Source organism: Acipenser ruthenus, chromosome 31 (genome assembly GCF_902713425.1).
Source record: "Acipenser ruthenus chromosome 31, fAciRut3.2 maternal haplotype, whole genome shotgun sequence".
In the NCBI taxonomy this organism is placed as follows: Eukaryota; Metazoa; Chordata; class Actinopteri; order Acipenseriformes; family Acipenseridae; genus Acipenser; species Acipenser ruthenus.
In genome coordinates this window covers 8461051-8481688 of record NC_081219.1, presented here as the reverse complement: position 1 = coordinate 8481688, position 20638 = coordinate 8461051, and the positions used below count along the sequence as shown (strand labels likewise).

Genomic DNA, 20638 nt, shown 5'->3' with positions numbered 1-20638 from the left:
GCAGGTTGTTTTTATTTTAGAATTTCTACAGAGAACTTTAAAGCCAGATGCGATTTTATTATTCTTTCTCAACTTTTTTTTCCTTGTTTACCGACTGCATCAAATCCATTTTACTGCAGCTTTTACTGTATGTGTGATTAGTTTGCAAGATGATTATTTAATTTGATTTGGCGCCGCGCCCATTATTTAACTCCAAACTGCTCCAGTACATTCAAAATGTTGAGCTTTTCTTTTTGTTCTCGGTGTATAGATCAGCCAGAAGAAGCTGAAGAAATATGAGAAGGAGTACCATGCCCTGAGGGAACAGCAGGCCCAGCAGGAGGCTCCGATCGAGAGATACGAGGTACAGTGATTTGGAGTTGAGGAAAGTTTGAAAGCTGCACTTGCCCCCCAGTGATGTTTAATCTTGTATGTAATCAATACATATTCCTTGAATTAGCCTTCTGTGCGCTTTTGCAAACAGACCTTTGTTTAGATACTTCAGAAGAAGTATGAGCTCTGGAGACGAACACAAACCTCCTCCTCCCTGGAAACCTGCTTGACTGCATCACAGAGTCTCGTTGATTTTAAAAAATATTGCAAGCAGGGTTTATAGGAGTGTTTGAAAACAAGGAAATAGAGCAATCAGCAACCAACTTCCTAATCAGATATCACACAGGTAATAATCACCAATGATCAGTGCGTCAGAACACTGTATTGTTCAAAGGCAGGAGTTAAAAAAAAAAGATAATACAACTGAAACAGGGTGATAATTCAGTCACTGCAGGTACACAAAATAAAATCCATTCGGAACAGGGTGACACATGGCTCAACAATGTACAAAAATTAGCATATAGTTATTCATTGCGATAAAAAAGCACTAACTTTATTTGCAAATGTTGGTTATGTTGTAATAACATTTTGCATATTTAAGGGGCATGATGGAGGAAACTGCTCGACAACTATGGCCAAAAAAATTTGCATCACTTAAGATTTTAGGAGCTAGATTGTAGGTGAACAATCTTAGAGAGTAGAGTTAGGCATAGGATGATTGCTGTCATTACCAATAAGTCAATATGGGAAAAAGTATCTGAAGACCTTAGGCAAAAAACTGTTTATTGTCATAAAGCTGGAGAAGGATACAAGACGATTTCCAAGCATTTAAGTATCCCAATTTCAACTAATGTTTCTATTATCAAGAAGTACAAGACTCATGGTACTGTCACAACGCTCCCTCGGTCTGGAATAAAGAAGGTTCTTTCACCAAGAACAAGTAGAAGAATTGTGAGGAAGGTTAATAACAATCTGAGATTGACTGCCAAAGATATTCAAAGTGAATTGGCTGCAAGTGGGACTGGGGTTTCCATTTCAACCATAGGTTGAGTATTGATGGTGAAGGTCTCAATGGTCACAGGCCAAGGAGAAAGCCACTGTTAAGAAAACGTCACAAGGACAATCCCTTAAAGGATTTTTCACCTTAAGTTTAGTTTTTTGTTTTTATAAGATTATATTCTAAAATCAATGCAAAATGTACCAGCTAAAGTAAAAGCTGAATCATTTAAAAAGACGGTGTACACACAAGTGTATCAGTGTTGATGCTGATCTTGCTGCAACTTGTTTGTGTGAAGTTTTTCAATAACCTCTTGTTCAAAACTTTGTTAAAACACTGGTGGTGTTAGCAACTGAACAGAGGAGTTGATTTTGTGGTTTGCTTGAATTAAGCCACTTATCTGACTGTACCCAGTTTTTTAATTTAAATAACAATAATTTCTTTACATCACCCAAACCTAGAGACTGTTCTTTTAATAGTTCATAGTATGCTCCGATATACAGTAGAAGGGATAGTAGCCAGCAGTGATGTTTAATGGTTGGTTGTGGTGCGGAATCTCTGAAGACAGACGATGAAAAGACGATCAGAACTGTAGACTGAGAGGAGGCTGGGGTAGGAGCCACAGCTGTGCAAGAATACAGTAACACACAAGAAAATGAAAAATCAGCGAGGCTGACTAGATTCTGCATCAGGTGTGCAGAATCTCTGTAATATGTGTGCTTCATATCTAGGGTGTGATGGTACACCTTCATCAATATTTCATATTGTGTTATGGTGTTTTTGCAGAACACCCCTAATCAGCCTGTTTTATTTATAACATTGATTAGCAATAGCTATGTGGGTTGCTGTAAGGGACTTTACGCTTACTCCTCACCACGTCTAGTGGATGCAAGGGGAATCAAACGTTTTAATCTGTCAACCCGTTAGGATTGAAGACTGGCAGAAATGAGCATCCAATGGAACAGTCTCACTCTAGGTATTAAACCCAGAACTACAGAAAACATGACCATTAATTACACTACAGGAAAGAAAGAACCAGCAGCAGACCCAGCTTTACATTGAAATGAGAGGCCGTTGAGTTTTTAGAATTCTTCCATTGGGCAAATGGAAACACAACATGTGTCCTTTAGGCCCCTTTGATAGCCTGATAATACCCAGACCTGCACTACACTACATGTAATCAAATAGATCATAGTTGCTAACCTACAATTCTGACCTTCATCCTTTCTTTAGTGGGAAGTTGGCCACAGGGTTTGCAGGCAGAGAATAAAAAAACACTTGGTGATCAGAGTAATAAACTGTGTGCGGTGTCACATGTCATTACCCATGGGCCACAGGGCAGTAAGTGTCTAATATGGCAGACATGTAATTACTTTTACAGAAAATCACCGGTTTGTAAATTGGGTGTTTAGACAGCACACCACATTGCTGTATAATAAATTGTGCTGAAGGATGAAGACAACTCATGCTGGCTAAAACCCAAAATAAAAATGAAAACATACCCCTACTTAAGGACTTAATCTGTGAGATCAGACACATTTTTAATCTCAAGGTTTCTAACAAGTGCTTGTCAGAGTAGCAAGTGTACTGAAGGTTTCAGCACATCAGTTTGTCCACATTGAGCATTGAGATAGTACAGAGATGTTCTTCTCCTTAAGCCATGTGGTGCCCTTTGTTATCTGTTAAGGTACGATGACATCTGCTGGAATACAATTGTAAACCAAACCTGGCTGTGGATGTTCTTTTGGGTGTTTAAGTCAGGATATTAAACTGGCCGCTACAAATACTGGGCTTGACTTTTGTCTATGACAGTCCATCACAAGTGTGAGAAAAAAAGAGCAGTGTTTTAATAAGGTAACATGTTTATTGACAGGAACTCAGAAAAAAAGTAAGTTTATCTTGTTTCATGTAAAGAAATGGAAACCTTTTTTTTATAACATTAGAAAAAAAGATGCAAACTATTTTTATATTTAAAAAAAAACCTTATTGAATGTACCATATGTTATTACAATATACTACAATTTTTCTACTCCATGAGGAGTCGCACAGAAATTTCATCAACCCTTTTTTTTCTCTTACTAAAAAAGTCCAGTCACTAAATTCATTCTGGCCAAGAAACTGATGCAAAACCATCAGTAAGCGGGTTTGTGAGGGGATATTAAGAGAGCTCATTTCTTCAAGAACATGTGATATGAAATCATTTTAGAAAAATAAAAGTTTACTGCACTGTGCTTGCATCTTATTTTCTACACAGCTGAAGAAGGGCTTTAGTCTGAAACGTCCTGAAATAAATGATTTTTTAATCATTTTAATTGTCATATTTTTTTTTCTTCATTTTTGTACACTGCAGTTAAACTACCTTTCAAACATAATTCTATATTATATGATAAATAAACATTACAGATTTAAATTGATAGTCATTATGCAAACAATTGGGTCCTCTATGCATTTTATCTCGCTATCTCAGTGTGTGAATCCCAGAATCTTCTCTCCAGCAAGGCATTGTATACTGTGCCCTATAACAGCTACAGTTTACCTGTACCACACATTTCTTATTGTCCATGTCTCTTTGAGACTGCATGGTTTATTATTTAAAGTCATCAGAACTTAACATTATTCCTCTGCACAAGGTAATATGATGCTTTATAATAATATATCACATTTAGATACATCATTTGGAAATGCCTGTTGCTCTAAACTCTCTGTCTTCTCAACTTTGGATTCAAGAAAAAAAATATGTAGAAAGAAACAATGAAAAGGAGCCATGTGCCAGTGATAATGCCACCACTGCCAGTAGCAGCAGTCAGCTCTCTGCGACATCAAAAAAGAAAAAATAAGACATTGATAAAAGGAGAGAGGGCAAGCAGATTTCTCTTGAACCCTATGATCATCTCCTGATATAGTCATGAAAGCTGCTTAGAAAACCTTTGGACACCACTGTCCATGTTTTCTGTAGACCATTGTAATATATAGTACCTGAACTATATTACACATCTGCTTACAGATCTTACAAACTGAACCTCCTGGTCTGCAGCTACTCAACATGTAAAAAAAAAAAAAAAAAAAGAAAAAAACAAGGATGCCCTATAACTATATTCTCTAGGATGCAGCATCAATTCTGTGCCCTTATTTGTGATGTACATGTTTTTGACACATGCTGTATAATGTAACAGTGGTACATAGAGTGAATAGGAATGTTGTGTTAGTGTGTATTTAGAATCTTGTTTTGTACATTCTGTGCATGCAGAGCCTCTTCTCAGTCATGTGATACTGTATAGGGGGGTGGGGGGAGGGATTACAATTGAGAGTCCATAAGTCACTAATTGGTTTGCCCTTAGGAAGGATTGCTACTCAGAGAAAGAATAGTGTAATACCGGTAATAGGTTAGTAATGGCAGAGTAATCTGTATTGTGTTCCTGCCGCTTCCCTGTTTCTAGAACAGTTTCTGAAAGGTGTTTTGTTCCTGTCCTGCCGAGTTTATGATGTTTAAATAGCACTAATTTGTGTCATCGTCGTGGGAAGATACAAAAGCTTTAAAATAACATTTTGCAGGGCCTGAGTCTGGTGTTGCATCACAAATTCATCACACTCGAGAGAGATCTAATAAATAATGGAGTCCCTGAGGAACCAATCTAATTGGGAATCGGTTCCTTCGCTGTTTGTAAACATCTGAATAATTACAAGGCTAGGCACATTTTTACAGAAGGCTGGTACATTTTTAATCTGTACTCGAAAGCTGTTTTCAAAGGTTATTCTCTTTTGAGAGCTGTTAAATATTATATAGGGCACAGCATGTGGCGAGAAGGTGCTGAACTCAGAGTGCAGCTGGGCATTCTTCTTTTACACATGCTGAAGGAGAAAATTGATTTTTGAAATTGCAAACTCTTTCCCTAACCTTAAAGTGAATAAGCTTTTGCTTTCCCTAGCTTTTGGTCTTACTGTGTCTTTGTGACTTTGTACAGAGGGAGAACAGACGCCTGCAGGAGGCAAACATGAGACTAGAACAGGAAAATGACGACCTAGCACATGAACTGGTAACCAGCAAGATAGCGCTGAGACAGGACTTGGATAATGTAAGTCTGAACAGAAGGCCCTCTGCTGCAGAGGCTTCCCTTTCTGCGTTTTACTTTCATGGCTTTTTTTTTAATGTTCTTTTTTTTCCAAATGCTGGCATTACATGCTATATATCTGCAGCAAACATTGCCATCTTATCAAACAGTGCTTGGGTTTTGTGATATAATAATACAAGCTCATCCTGGGTTATAAGTGTTACCTTTTGTAGTTCTGTTTTCTGCTATATAGATTCTTGAATGGGGGTCCCTGAGTGGCTCACCTGGTATAAAAACGGCCACATGGGTTAGGGAGGCAAACCCAGCAGAGGCTGTTTCTTTTCATCGTGCTACAGCGGACCCTACTGGTCAGGCGCCTGTTGAGCTCAGGTGCACTTGCAGGGCTGGCCTGTGTCCTCCATAGGCCGGCATATTGCTGACATCCGCTCTCGTTCCTGGGTGTGAAAGAGGAAACTGGCTTGGCTGTGGGAAATTGCTGCGTTGAGGGGAAAAAACTATTGGACATTCTAAATTGGGGAGAAAATCAGGGGGTAAAATAATTGGACAAAAAAAGACAAACAAACAATTACAAAATAAAATATTACTGCCCTAGTGGCCGTTTGAGATACGGATCAAGCAATGAAATGTTAACAACTGGCATCCGAACAGTTGCCCTCCCCCCGCCTCCAAAATCGACCTTCTCATTAAATCACAACTTCCTGCCAGAATATTTCAAGGCAATAAATTAATCCATAAATCTCAGATCAGTGGCAGCCTATAAATGCAGTACTATTCCCATTCCCCAGCAGGTGGCCTGCATATCAATTATATTCAAACTATCCCTGGCAGAGCTCAGCATTCCTTTATGAGCACAATTATAGTCACATCATTTCTGACAGATCTCTGAGCTCAACAGCAAATAAAAAAACTGTTGTATGTAACAGCTGGCTCCTGAATCCAGTGCCTTTATAACCCCTTCTGCGATTTCCAGGCTGAGGAGAAATCAGACGCCCTCAATAAGGAGCTACTGATGACCAAACAGAAATTAGTGGATTCCGAGGATGAAAAGAGGAGACTGGAAGAGGAATCCGCTCAGGTTAAGAAGCCTTTCTTGGTTCCTCCTGATTTATTCCTATTCATTTCCCAAATAGCGTTACTGAATAGTGTTTATTTAATAAACTCATTGACTTGTACATGCTGTGACAAGTCATCTATAAACTCTAATAAATCCAGAGGAGCTCATACAAAATACACTGAATATGTTGGTACTTGAATGATAAAGAATTTTCTTTTAAATGCATTACTGATTATTTTTATTTTAGACTAATGGTAAAAAAAAAATGAATTGAACACCACAGGGTGTCAGTACTTATGGGCACTGCTGTAAATGCAAGGCTGTGTCTGAGAATCCTGACGAAATCCCAGGCAAATCTATTACTACAGTAAGTGTTACCGGACCTCAACCTCATGCCCTGTAAAAATCGATGTACAAGCCACACCTGTTTATAAATTGCACACCGTTTAACAGGACCTCAAAAACTGAGTTTTACGGTATCCTACAAACACTGTTTTTTTTTCTTCTAATGAAACAAGACTGAATAAGAAATGAACTGTGGATAATGTGTGTTACAAAATAATGTTCTGTAATAGGTTAATTGTGCCAACCTAAGACAACAAAGACCATCTGTAATTTAAACGTCTCTGTAGCTAATGATGTTCCAGCAAAATGAGAAGCCTTTTATCTGACATAATTGTGCTTGTTGCCTTAAAAGCATGGACTGTCTCACTTAACATTGGGGATTTCAATCATCATTCTGTTTTTCGAACTGCTAGCTATGGAGGTAGCTTACCGTTGTGGCAGAATCTTCATTTCATTTATGTAAAATATATTGAAATTTTCCCTGCCCAGCTTAAAGAAATGTGCCGAAGAGAAATGGACAAGGCAGAATCAGAAATCAAGAAGAATGGATCCATTATCGTGGAGTACAAGCAGGTTGGTGTAGCTATAGGCATCAATCTCTTTTAGACTTAAAGGTTATTCTCTAAGATATTTTGGCTTGCAAGGTATTATGTTGCTATTATCCATTGTGTTACACAATCAATCTGGAATCTTTTCACAAATAATATCGAGGTTCCCTGATAACATAGTTAAAGAAATGTGAGAAGTAGTGGATATGCACGTACAGAAACAGCTCCCTCTAATACAATAACCTGGAAGTTTGTTGCTGCTTGTATATGATGTTGGGTTAGAAATCAGTGTTTACTGGGGATCTTGTACTATAATCCCCCAGTCACACCCACAGTTCACTGCACCACAACTTCATTTTTTCTGCACACACAACCCAACCCTGTACACACACAAAAATAATATTTTAAATAGTAATTTATTTGATGACTAAGTGCATACCTAATTGGATTTGGAAGGTTCTCAGCTATTTGTTCTGGATGACAGTGTTGGTATAATGATTCTGTTGACATTTCGATTAATAACAAAGACAGATAATATGGTCTCCTCCCCGGCCCTTATCATCGTAATTTGCAAGAATCGCATTGTGGGAGGCTGTGTGACGGTTCAACCAATGAAGGCCAGATTATATCCAAGTTTTCTAGGTAGCAGTGTGGCGTCCCTCTCCCCAGCTGTAAATCTTACAAAGTGCCCAGGACCTGGCTAGGTAGTTCAGCACACTTACTTTAGGAGGATTTGGGGGCAGGAGCACAGGAAAGATTTGGACTGTGCTATACAAACCCTCTGATTGAAAGAGAGTGCATGCTTTTGAAAGTAATTAAGCAATGAAAGTGATTAATGCTGGTGTTAAAAAATATCCAATAAAATAAATATCTTGCGTAGCCTGTGAGTATGTCTTTGTTTGGCCCTGCTGAAACAATTTTAGAAGAAATGGGGAAAAAAATCTGATTAAAATGTGTCTGAAGAGTGATGTTTTGTAGAACTACAGACAGCATTTAGGAGGCCAGAGCTGCTCGGTGACCTCTGTAATAGTGCAGGCCTGTTCTGTCTAACACGTTTCTAGGCAGGTCTTTGTCAGATCGTCCATCACTCATCACAATCATTCCCAAAGCAATTCCCCAAGAGCTGTGCTGTAGAATGGTGTCAGGTGCTTGGACCTCAGTTTTACGGGTCAGTCAACCAGATCACACATCTCCTGATTTATTTTTAATAAGGCAGAATACAAATGCAGTACTGTATAAGGATCTGTCTCACAAATATTGCCTTGGTAAGAAAAATAAATGTTTTAATAAAAATGTGTGTGGGGGGGGGGGGGCGGGGGCATCTTACAAGGTAATGTATTGTTTCCCTTTGGCAGATATTATTTTTCTTGTGTTTACATTGTTTGTTTTTTTTTGTTTTTTTTTTTAATATTGTTTTAATTTTTTGAAAATGTAGAAAACATTATAAAACCCAAATCAAGCAATATTATCTGCCAGTTGGCAAAGATAATTAACTTTGTTTTGTACTATTTTTTGTGGTGCAGTTATTAATCTCATGAAGATAGATTATAGATATTATGCACACATGTACAGTGCAGGGTAATCGTATGCTATTGTTAAGATGAAATGTATCTTTGTGAAAATGCTGTTTTATTCTGTTACCTTGGTGAGATGAACAGTAGGTTCCAATTTCCAGTATACTGGCTTCATACTTGAGACGCATGTATTCTGTGATTTCCTAGTTCAAGTTTCATCATGGGTGACGCACAAGAAAAATGAACCCTTCCCATATCAATGATACAAATCTTGTTTCACATTTCCAGATTACTTCATGTTTCAAGCCACTCAATATGACATACCCCATAGATTATGCTACCAGCGATGCTTTGTTTTTTTCAGAAAAACTTTCATTTCTAGTGTCCTTGTTCTTTCTGAAGGTAAGGCTGTTGAAGCCATCAGTGCAAGCGCTTCTTGAAACTGAGATTGTAATACGAGTTACCAGGTTCTTGCTGTACTGTTCTGTAAGTACTGAACTGCTGGGTTACATACTTTGACGATTGAAACAGGCTTATGTTTAAAACACTTACTTCCAAGATAACTCAAGGTGACATGTACTTGCACTGGTGACTTCAATTGTGACAGACTTCCCCCCCCTTCCTCTTACATTTTCTTTTTACTTGCTCAGTTATTTAAAGGAAACCTCTTCCCTCTATAGAGTGCGGTAATCATTCTGTGTGTGATTTCTTTATTGCAGATCTGTTCACAGCTCAGCGAGAGGCTGGAGAAGCAGCAGACAGCAAATAAAGGAGAATTGGAAAAAATCTGGGTATGTGAGTTAATGACTGTATTACCCTCGATACATGTGAGGAACCAGAGCCCCATTGCTAAGCTTGGTCCTCTGCTTCAGGGGCTTCCACAGCAAAAATGTTCCACTCCAAAATGTTCTCTCAGCAAGGCAAGAACAGAAATCTCCCTTTCCCACTGTTTTGGATACTGGTACAGTTTCTGGATTTCTGTATTCAGCTTTAGAATTAACATATTTAGTAGCAGAATATATAAATTTCCAAATATATATATATATGTATGTAGGGCTGTCAAGCGATTTAAAAAAAATGTATTGCGATTAATCTTGAGATTTTCTTTTTTTTTTATCAGTTAATTGCAAATTTAATTTATACAATTACTGCATCCATCTCATTTAAGTTTGTGTTATTACTGATGCTATTATTATTATCATTATCCAAAAAACAACCCATCATAAAATCCCTGTTTGCCTTTTTCTGCATTCTCTTTATAGTTGTATATGTATTTACAATCCAGCATGTGTTTGTTAAATTGTTTGAACCAACTGCTAAATCACAATGGAGTCAGCTTATTACTCACCTTACTGCATTTAAAATCAGTTTTCCTTTACAGTTTCCTTTACTAGTAAACTGATGTTTTTCATTGCCGTTTAAATAATAATAATAATAATAATAATTTGTAATTCTCTTTTATTAATAACTTAAAATTGCCTAAATAAAACAACATTCACAGAGTAACGGTTATATCCTCCATAAATGTAAATAATAGTTTAAAAATAAATGTGGTTATTGAAATAAAACAGTGCTACAATGTTAACTTGTTCTGAAAATCTACATGGTGTGTTCATTATATCTCAGTCCAGGTGGTAGTCCTTTAGTCGTTTCACATTTTGACTATATGACTCTGGAGGAATGCACTGTTTTGCAGTTGGCACAAACTTTATAGAAACCGCAATCATTTAGCCTTCTCCATCATGTCCAAATTGAGCTTCTCTGATTTGAGAATTCTAAATATGGATAACTCAATTTATTTCTGTTTCTATGTATAAATGTCTTATTATGACTAATGTTTAGTGGTGTTATTGCTTGCTCACATCTGCCTGTTCACTGTGAGAGCACTAGGGCCTCGCTATCTGTTTAGTGGTGTTATTGATTGCTCATGTCTGCCTGTTCACTGTGAGAGTGCTAGGGCCTCGCTATCTGTTTAGTGGTGTTATTGATTGCTCATGTCTGCCTGTTCACTGAGAGCACTAGGGCCTCGCTATCTGTTTAGTGGTGTTATTGATTGCTCATGTCTGCCTGTTCACTGTGAGAGAGCTAGGGCCTCGCTATCTGTTTAGTGGTGTTATTGATTGCTCATGTCTGCTTGTTCACTGTGAGAGCACTAGGGCCTCGCTATCTGTTTAGTGGTGTTATTGATTGCTCATGTCTGCTTGTTCACTGTGAGAGCACTAGGGCCTCGCTAACTGAAGCACTGATGGCTTTTTCATGAGATATTAGGGGTTCAATTTGATTGTTCTGCAAAGTTCCTTAGAATTCTTACATTATCCTTTTTATTATTTTAATTAGATCTGGGAATTAAAAAGAAGCCTCTTCAGATATTTCAATGCTCCTAATTATTATTCCATGAAGAAATGTGGATTTTCTTCTCTGCATAATCCTCTTGAGATCAAAGCCATGTTGGCTATTATTTTCAATGTGTTCCTTTTTTTATATCATTCTTGATGGCTGTTTGTTAGCAACAAAGGAGCCCTCTCGTCTTTGAAAATAAGCTGTTTACTCTAAATAAGACTATAACAATAGAATTCATTGAAAACCCTGTTTGTCTTTCTGAACACCACATGTTAAGCATTCTTCTGAAGTGACTAGACAGAAGCACTTTTAGAAGAGTGTTGTAAATGCTTCTTAAGAATCAAATTAATGTGAAAGTGCACTGGTAAAACACCCTTCAAAAGCAGCCAGGATACTAATGGCTGCTTCTCAACAATAGGATGTGGAAAATGTTAACTTCAAACATTCTTTCAGCAGTGTTGTTTCTGTAACTCCAAACACAAAATATACATTATAAACCATGTTCAACACATTTAACATTTTACCAGAAACCAACTGGTGTTGCAAGGCAAGGCATTCGTGTTGGGAGCAAGATGCAAATTTGAATGCTTATTTTCTTAATTAAACAGAAGCCTAGGTATTTAGCTAAATGTTTTCAGTCAAGGTATTTTGTTTAATAACAGTTAATGCAACAGTATATAATACATGGAACATAAAGATCATAATAATATTCTAACAATGATTCGTTTGATGCAGTTGGGATGACTTTGATCTTTTTGAGCTGATGAGTAATTGCTTGTGTTTTGTTGACTTAGCTAAAAGTGGAGGGCTGTGAGAAGTGTGGTGAGCTGTTCAGTAAAGAAGGCAGCCTGCGGGTGGTGAGCGTGGCGAAGGAGGGCTCCGAGGAGGAGCTGGATGAGGAGAAGGAGTCGCTGAAGAACCAGTTGAGAGAGATGGAGCTCGAGCTGGCCCAGACCAAACTGCAGCTAGTCGAGGCAGAGTGCAAGATACAGGTGAGGAGTGCAGTGACACACAAGGATTGCAGTGATTCTGAAAAGAGGTCTTCTCTGCCTTAGCCTGCTATGCTCGCTACGAAGTCCAGTTTGTTTATAAAACCTCTAAGGTTTTGATTTTGTAGAAATCTTCCCTTGAAATCTTGCTACTATGTCTCTGTGTGAACATGTATGCTGTTGTTATTACTTGCAGCAGTTGGAAGTTGTAAATGACATTTAATTCACTTACCGCAATAGAAACTACTAAAGAGGACCCACCCCCAAATGCTGCTGTTCCCCTAACCCTAACATTTACCAGAATTGTCTATAGAGATGAATATTCAGACCTTTTTTTAAATGGTGTGAAGGCACAAAGATTATTTTCCAGTAGGGCAAGATATTGTGACAGTGTGTGTTATAGAGTTTGAGATTTTAGAAAGCTGTAAAAGCTGTCCTGTATGACCACTCTTGGTTGTGAATGAGCATGGTCTTTAACAAGAGTTGTATCTCAGCCCTTCCTAACCACACAACATGCTCTACGTAGAAAGCGTATTTGTCCAGAAATTAGGCCAATGTGTTTCTGTCAACTGTTCAACCTTTCATTTAATATGTGTGTAACATGTATGTGTTACTATGCAATCATTCTGAAAACTTACAATTATCAATTCCAGCATCCCAAACTTCATATTATTATATACCGGAATTAGATTACAGGACCTGTAGTGTGTCCTGTGTTAGGAATCCTCTTTTTCCAGGACTGTCATTTATGCCACTGTAACTATTGTATATTTGTCATGAATCTATCTGAAAAAGAATCTTAGCAGAAGTATGGTATTTGTATTGCTGTTGCTTGGGTCAAAAGGGTTGAAAGTTAAGGGGCAACTAAAGTGGAAGAAATGTGCCACATAATATAGTATATCTGATAGGAATCTAATAGGAAAGCTATGGTACTGCATAACCATTATAAAGTATAGCTTTGCAGCACAACAGACTGAATTAATTCAAGCCAAAGTGAAGTAGGACCCCAATATGATTTAAGTTAGTTTGTCTTCTAATTTAAATAAGTATGTTCTCCCCCACATCTGCTTTAAATGATTAGTGCTGTCAGTATCCTGAAAAAGTAGGGAACTGTAAGTGTGAAGTAGGGATGGACGTATTCAGACCAGGTTTCGTTATCATTCTCATTTTTAAATGTAGCTCTTTTACCCCTTTGGGGTGGTTCATTCCGACACTCATTAAGTTTATAGTACAGAGTCTGTTATTAACAAGGGAAGTGTAACAGTGCTTTAGTCTGAATAATATTTGAAACCATATTTTTGTGTGAGATATTTTTTTGGGGGGTGTATAATCAGGAGCTTTAAAGAGTAAGTAGCGGGGTTCCGAAAAATACAGCGTTACACGTCCCCACGTGCTGCTGCAACTGTTTAAATAACCTACCTGTAATTGTTCTTTTCATTGTTAACATCCTGACGACTTTTTACACTTTACAACTTTTTAAACTCTGTTTCAAAGCTATTTTCAAAATGTCTGCTCTAGTGCACTGATTAGTGCAAACATTATTGCCCACATTGTCAAACAGGTAGCACAGCAATACCGATCCATGATGTGGTACGGAACAGAAAAGCCAGAGCACTTGCAGTGATTTAGAGGACAAATCTCAAACCCAAGTGGACCACTTTGAAAAGAGCTTTGAAACAGAGTTTCAAGTTCTAAGTGTACAAAATTGTCAGGATGTTCACAATGAAAAGAGAAATTACAGGTATGTTATTTAAACAGTTGTAGCAACACGTGGGGACGTATAACGCTATCTTTTTCAGAACCCTAGTAATTACTCTTTAACTTATTTCTCAGTGGTCCTGACAGATTTCACACAGTTCAGCACAGTGTGAGTCTCTGCTTCAGCCCCTGGAATGAAAGGTGGGGGTGTTCAGGTCAGGATTGAGGTGATGACTTGCATGTCAAAATCTGGAAATGTGTGTTATTGGATGGACTCCTGAGACAATGATCTCTGTCTTTGCAGGACTTGGAGCACCATTTGGGTCTGGCTATAAATGAAGTCCAAGCAGCAAAGAAGACCTGGTTTAACAGAACGATGAGCTCTATCAAAACCGTGACTGGTGCCCAGGGAAAGGAGACGTCTTAATGAAGCAGGAAACACACGTGACTGAACAGAGAACGGATTCTGCTGCCTTCCTCGGACAGATGTCTTTCCTTCTGTAAAGTGCTAGGAGAATGTACTGTGTAAACATTTTCTTAAGGTCCATGCCAATTGGGTGAGAGCATCCAAAAAATTACTTAAAAAAAAAAAAAAAAAAAGGCTTTAACTTTAGAAGGGTCTTTATACTACTGATATTTAACAGATAACATAGCTGATTAAAAGCTTCCTTTACTGTCCTGGGAGAGAGTGGAAACATACTCCATTCTACTGTCTTGCTGAAGACTACTTGCACAAAACTAAAATTACATTTTTGGTACGAGAGTTAACAGTCTCCTTTCCAAACCTGTCAATTTTTTTCTTTTTGCATTTCAAGCACTTTTTTATATCTGCTTTGAAAAAAGAAGTGCCATGGGGAGTCAAACTGAGACCAGGGGAAAAATGCTTCCATCATTCAATTTGGGGTTAGTTTCAGTGAGAGTGGAGTTAAGGTTTGGGTAGCGTGGGGAGGTTGGTGATTTATGGTTCAACAATGTGCTGATTTTCAGATAATTTACACACAGAGCATGATGTTACAAGGGAGGAGCTGTTTGTGCTTTTCAATTTTAATCAGTTGTATGCAGCACAGACCAGACAGTCATGGTTTCTAGCAAGCACTGTCGGAAAATATGTTTCTTATCGATTTGGGGTGGTTCTTTCAGTGTAATCAGTTAAGGTAGGCGCTTCTTTCTCAGTTCTTTAGGAATGATTGTGGACTTGGATCATTTTTTTGTTTTGTTTTTAAATGTTGCTTCCCGGAAATGTAGGTCTTTTGAGTGAACCCCCCCCAGGTAAGTTGGGACAGATGAGGCAAGTTCACTATTAACTGTTAGCAGAGTGGTCTGTGTTTAAATTTCTAATTCAAGACTGGCTCAAGTACAAAAATAAATATATACATGAAAGAAAATACACATTTAAAAATAGCTTGTTTTACTTGGTTTTTGATGGGGTTTCTCAAAATAAGTTGGTAGAATAAGGTCTTTGCACCATATACATACTTATTTATAACTGTTTGTCATGCTGAAATTCTTGTCTTGTTAGTGGACTCGACGTGTGCAGTGAGAAAGCTGGTTAAGTACCCAGAAGCACTGGCTTGTATATAAAAAGTATATGAGTTTGTTTATTTTGTATTTCTACTTTCCTTGGTAACTGTACTAATGTTGCCTATGTACTATGTTATGGATCTGACATGTTTATGCTGAAGCTTTTGTCCTAAATGTCATACTGCTGTCTTGATTGTTTAATGCCAAACATTGTATCTTCATCCAGCATTACAAAAGTGTGGACATAATGTAATAGTATAGGTTGCATTGTGTATACTTCATGCATTTAAATATAAACTGTAAAAAAAAAAACTATGGACAAAACTGGTCTTGTTTCATTATTTTGATGCCAGGCTTAATGCCAGATATACAGGAGTTGGTTTACTGTATTTCTTTCAAAGATGCTCTTGGCAGATCATCCACAAAGTAAAAAAAAAACGGTCATACAATATTTGAATAATATAGGGCAGTATTATATATTAATTATATTGACAATGAGAAATTGTATGACATAGTTTTGGTCATTCCCATATATTCTGTTTTCTGATCAGGGAACAAAAAGAGTTGGTTTTTTTTTTGTTTTTTGGGGGGGGTTTTTAAGCGAAAAAAAAGCAGAAGTCAGATGATGGTTCTTTGGAGACTTTTCAAAGTGCAATGAGTGGAGCAGTTAAAACAGAACAGAAGTCAACCCTTTTGCGATTGGATATTAGAAGTGGCAGCTTTCCGAACCAATTGGCCTCACTTTACTAGTACACATGTCTTTCATAGGGCACCACATTTAGTTTAACTTTGTGATTTTAGTACTTCTGTCTTACTATTGAGTTTGTAAACCAGTGGATGTTAAGAGTTAAGCAATCACTGTCATATCTCTTCTGCTGGTAGGTATCCGATTATTTTAAAATGTAGTCTTAAGTAAACATCAAATATTAGTATCTTTTGAAGCTGTCTGGAGGTTTACAAAATATAAATCGTGCTCGATGGCAATATGCACTTTTTACACAGCAAGAACAAACCTCTTGCCATAGCTTTGTTTCTGCAGCCTCCAAGAGCAGAACTGTTCCCACATTAATAAAATTGTATTCATGTTTTATTTAATTAGACACTGTCGCTCTTCAGTTTAGCTGTTCAATTATAGAGATTGCAGAATATAAAACTAGCGAGCCATGTAATATCTGATACTTAAATACAAATATTCACAATGCTAAAAGGGGCAAATAATAATTGTATCTTTTCCAAAGGTCTGGCACTGAAGCGCTGACTGTTTAAATTGTAAACTAGATGCCTTAACTGTCAAACAAAACATAAAAAGACTCAAAGGTCAAGCTTTATAATGGTTGATACAATGTGTGTGAGACTCTGAGATTGACTTGTTTCAATGGTCTGCTCTTGTAGTTGCTTACAGACTGAACAAATATTGATCATTCATTCCTATAGCCAGGAGATTTGAGCGGGTAGACCTCTAAACGTCTTAATAATTTTTTTATTATTATAAAAACTTAATAGTACCATGTCAGTCCAGTGCATTTCCTGGTAATCAGTAGCCATCTGGGGCACTATACTGTAGACACAAAACATTAGCATTTATTTTAATTTTAAAAAGACTAGTATCTGATTGCTTACTGCATTTCCATAAGAAATCGACGCATGTTTATTAATAGACTCTCAAGTGGAAAGCTAAAGTTCATCTTACATTTCAGTTAAAAAATGAATACAATATGTCCCACACCATTAGGATTCAATTATCATCACAACAGTAGAAAGTTATGACGTGTACAGTGTTTTCCAGAGGCCTGTGAGGAACTTTCTTTAACTTCAGTTTCCACTCCTTACCTGAAGAAAAGACCTCTGTGTGTTTGAATATTTTCAGGATCTTTGTAAATGTACTGAATGAGAGTATATAATCATTAATGGAGTCTGTTTAAGAAAGGCATGTCTCTGGTGTTTTTGTTGTTGTTCATGTTATGTGGGAAGCACAAAGGTCACTCCAAGACCTCTAGTTTTCAGTGCTTCCCTGTGGAGACTGAGAATGAAAATGCAGTGCTGGAGAGCTGCCATTACCCTGACAGTGCTAACTGGATAAAGAGGAGAATGCCCTGCCCTGCACGTGACCGGTCTGCACACCTCACCTCACCCCCAAGGTAAGCAGCTGCTGGCCTTTCTCCCACTGTTTACCACACACGCAGCAATCCAATTTATTGCTTAACAAGAAAAGTTGAATAATTGATGTCCTAGACGTACGCCTCCACAATATCCAATGGATAGTAAAGGCTATGTGTGTATTTGTGTCTATTATAGGTATATATATAGAAAGCCAGGCAGGATCCGCTGCTATTCACACTCAGGAGACCCTGCTGTGTACAGAGATTTCAGTTTGTTCTGCTGTTCACACTGACTAAGGAGACCCTGCTGTGTACAGAGATTTCAGGTGGCTGTGCTGTTCACACTAAGGAGACCCTACTGTGTACAGAGATTTCAGTTGGCTGTGCTGTTCACACTAAGGAGACCCTACAGATATTTCAGTTTGTTCTGCTGTTCACACTAAGGAGACTGCCTTGTACACAGATTTCAGTTGGTTCTGCTGTTCACACAGACTATTGCGACCCAGTTGTGTTGGCAGCTGTCAACACCTTTGCTTTGTGGGATGGTTGTAAAGAATTGGCAGCATCAATAATTCCATTAGAAAATGTATTTCATGTAATAACTGAATTTGATTCTGACCTAAGTGTTATTCTTTTGTGCAAATGCCATCTTCAACTAGGATGTAAAGGCATGCACAGGTTAGCTTTTAGTCAGTTCTCAGAACATAACCGTAACATTCACTCCAGATCACTCAAGTCAGGGGATTAGGTTTCTCACAGTTTCATATGTAGTTTATTTTTATTTCAGGATTTGGAAGTTGCTTTTGTATCAGAGGTTATGTACATCTCTAAAGTATGAGCATTTAGAACATATGCATTTCCAATTACTGTGGTACCCAAAAGCTTTCTAATTATGTGAATCACTGTTGAAACAATTTACCATGTGAGGGACCATTTTCTTTTCTGCAATCAAAATGCTGTAGTTTTCATGTGATTTGGTTCAAACACAGTAAATGAAAAATGCAAAAATCTGACAATCAAATTAAAATAGCAGTGCATAGCAAGTTAGAACTTTTAAAAATGACAAGAGTTGTCTAATATTGTAAAGGTGACCCGTTTGATTTTATTTATTTTCCCCATACAAATGATTCATGATTATGTTGCCTGCTCATGATTGACAATTCCCTTTCATTGTCGTTTGAAGCTGATACTGAAAGTCTGCTTTCTTTTCAGTCACCAGTTATAGTTTCCTTTTGTGAATACCAGATTCAAGCTGAAAATAGAATGACCTTCTTTCTTTCTTTATTTCTTTTTATTATTGTGAGCATTTACATCCTTCAATAGGCACTGAATGATCAGATTCCACAGTAACACATGTTAAATGCTGGTGACTGTTCAAAATGTCTAGCCTCACTTCCCTGGTTTGGATTCTGATGTATTAGATAGTGACTTGAAAAGAGCTGCTACTGAGTCCTTGTCCTCTGCTTCAACAGACCATCGACAAGTTATTTAACTTTTCCCTGTGCTGGGTGGCGATTTGCACAGGATTCTCTAAATGCTAAGTGTGTCCCCTCTTATCTACATGCAATGGTACTAATATCATTAATGATGCAGTGCAATTCATTAACTACTTTCACTTACTGCCAACATCCCCATTATCATGACTAATGGCATTATCATGGGAATTTAGATTAGTAGGAGACATAATGTTTGCAGGGGCTGCACAAAACCACATTCCTAGTGGCTACATTTCTGTTTAGATTTGGGGTTCGATCACCTCTGGATGTGGGACCAGCACTATTGCACATATTGGGTTTGGACTATGACAGGTGCTGTGTATGAACCAATGAGAACTAAGGAGTGGGTATTCTGCACACTAAACATTCATTTATACATGCACCAGGTGCCCCAAACGGTTCAGTCCATTGTGTCGCATTGTCTCCATTGCAGGTTTCTCCGTGGACTTAGAATTACACTTATTTAACTAGCAAAAAAAAACAACACACATTGGGTTTTTTGTTTTGTTTTTACAACAGGGTAAAAGAAGGTTTCAGCATAGATACTGTACATACTTGAAAAAAAGCCAAGACACAAGTTCAGTAATGGTATGTGTATTTAGTGTTTATCCCATGTCTTTCAAAGACAGTTCAATTGGCAGTTGATCAATTTGCAATCTATCATGTACTCATTTTAATAACACAAAGATTGGAATGGAGTGCTTTTCATTGAGTGAGCTGATTTGAAATGTATTGCTGTAAACGTTGGTGCTGTTGCCCTTTCAAGTGTTCTACTGGTTACACCCGGTATAATGAGGGCAGGACATTAAACAGGGAGAACTGCTGACTGTAACAAGTTCCATTGGCCTCTTCAGTTAAAATCATTATCCAGGGTCCCCGCTCTTCGGTCCTGTTCATCTGTTTGTATTAAATTAGTTGTGCAATCAGCAGAAGGCTGGCTGAGGCTGCTATAAACTTGCTTGACAAATACAGTCTGACCCCCAGAGGTATCTTTAGGAGCAGGTATTGTAAAATTCCGTTATGTGTTAAGAAGAATCAGATGAATATTGTGTCGCTCCTCTCCTCTGATGTATTCCTATGTACCAGAGATTCGAATCTGGGTGGTGCTTGTTGACAGGGTTGGGTTAAATTCCATTTCCTTCTTAAAATCAAACTTACAGTACAGTATCCGAATGCGGTGGGACCAGAGTAAGGGTGGATATGTAAAAAGTCAGATTAATATACACAGCTGCAACAATTTCGAAATTCATACAATTATTGTTTTAGATTCAGCTTTTATTAGGGAGCGCCCCATGGATGTGTACATTCTCTGCTGAGTAACAGGAAGGTGATTGAGACGGAGGTTGAAGTTGATACAGCCCACAGACGAACAGGATTTATTTACATATCAACACACTGAACAGCTCACCTGACACTACCAGCAATGGGAGCACAATCTCTGAACTAATCTTCTCTGTTCAATAATAAACTAAGGTTGCTGAAGAGCTCGATCATGGTGGATAAACGGTTAGGGCGGATATGCGACGGGTGGATACGCAACAGATTACTGTATGTACAACTTGTTAACAAAATATGCATTTACACAATTGTACAATTGTTTGGTCAATAAAGCCTATGCTGTAACAGGAATGGGAATTGATTTTAAAAAGAAAATA

The 20638-nt window shown here is 37.8% G+C and overlaps 1 protein-coding gene across 2 annotated transcripts in view; it reads left to right on the top strand.

The window, feature by feature from the left end:
• LOC117974003 (rab GTPase-activating protein 1-like) overlaps positions 1-15712 on the top strand; it is a 130764-nt gene extending 115052 nt beyond the window's left edge. For both annotated transcript variants that reach the window (XM_059005657.1, XM_059005658.1), the window contains 7 exons: positions 251-343; positions 5272-5382; positions 6350-6454; positions 7268-7351; positions 9560-9631; positions 11975-12172; positions 14172-15712. In XM_059005657.1, the coding sequence (XP_058861640.1) occupies positions 251-343; positions 5272-5382; positions 6350-6454; positions 7268-7351; positions 9560-9631; positions 11975-12172; positions 14172-14294 (786 nt within the window). In that variant the 3' untranslated portion in view covers positions 14295-15712. The remainder of the gene's footprint in view (positions 1-250; positions 344-5271; positions 5383-6349; positions 6455-7267; positions 7352-9559; positions 9632-11974; positions 12173-14171) is intronic.
• The last annotated feature ends 4926 nt before the right edge of the window (positions 15713-20638 follow it).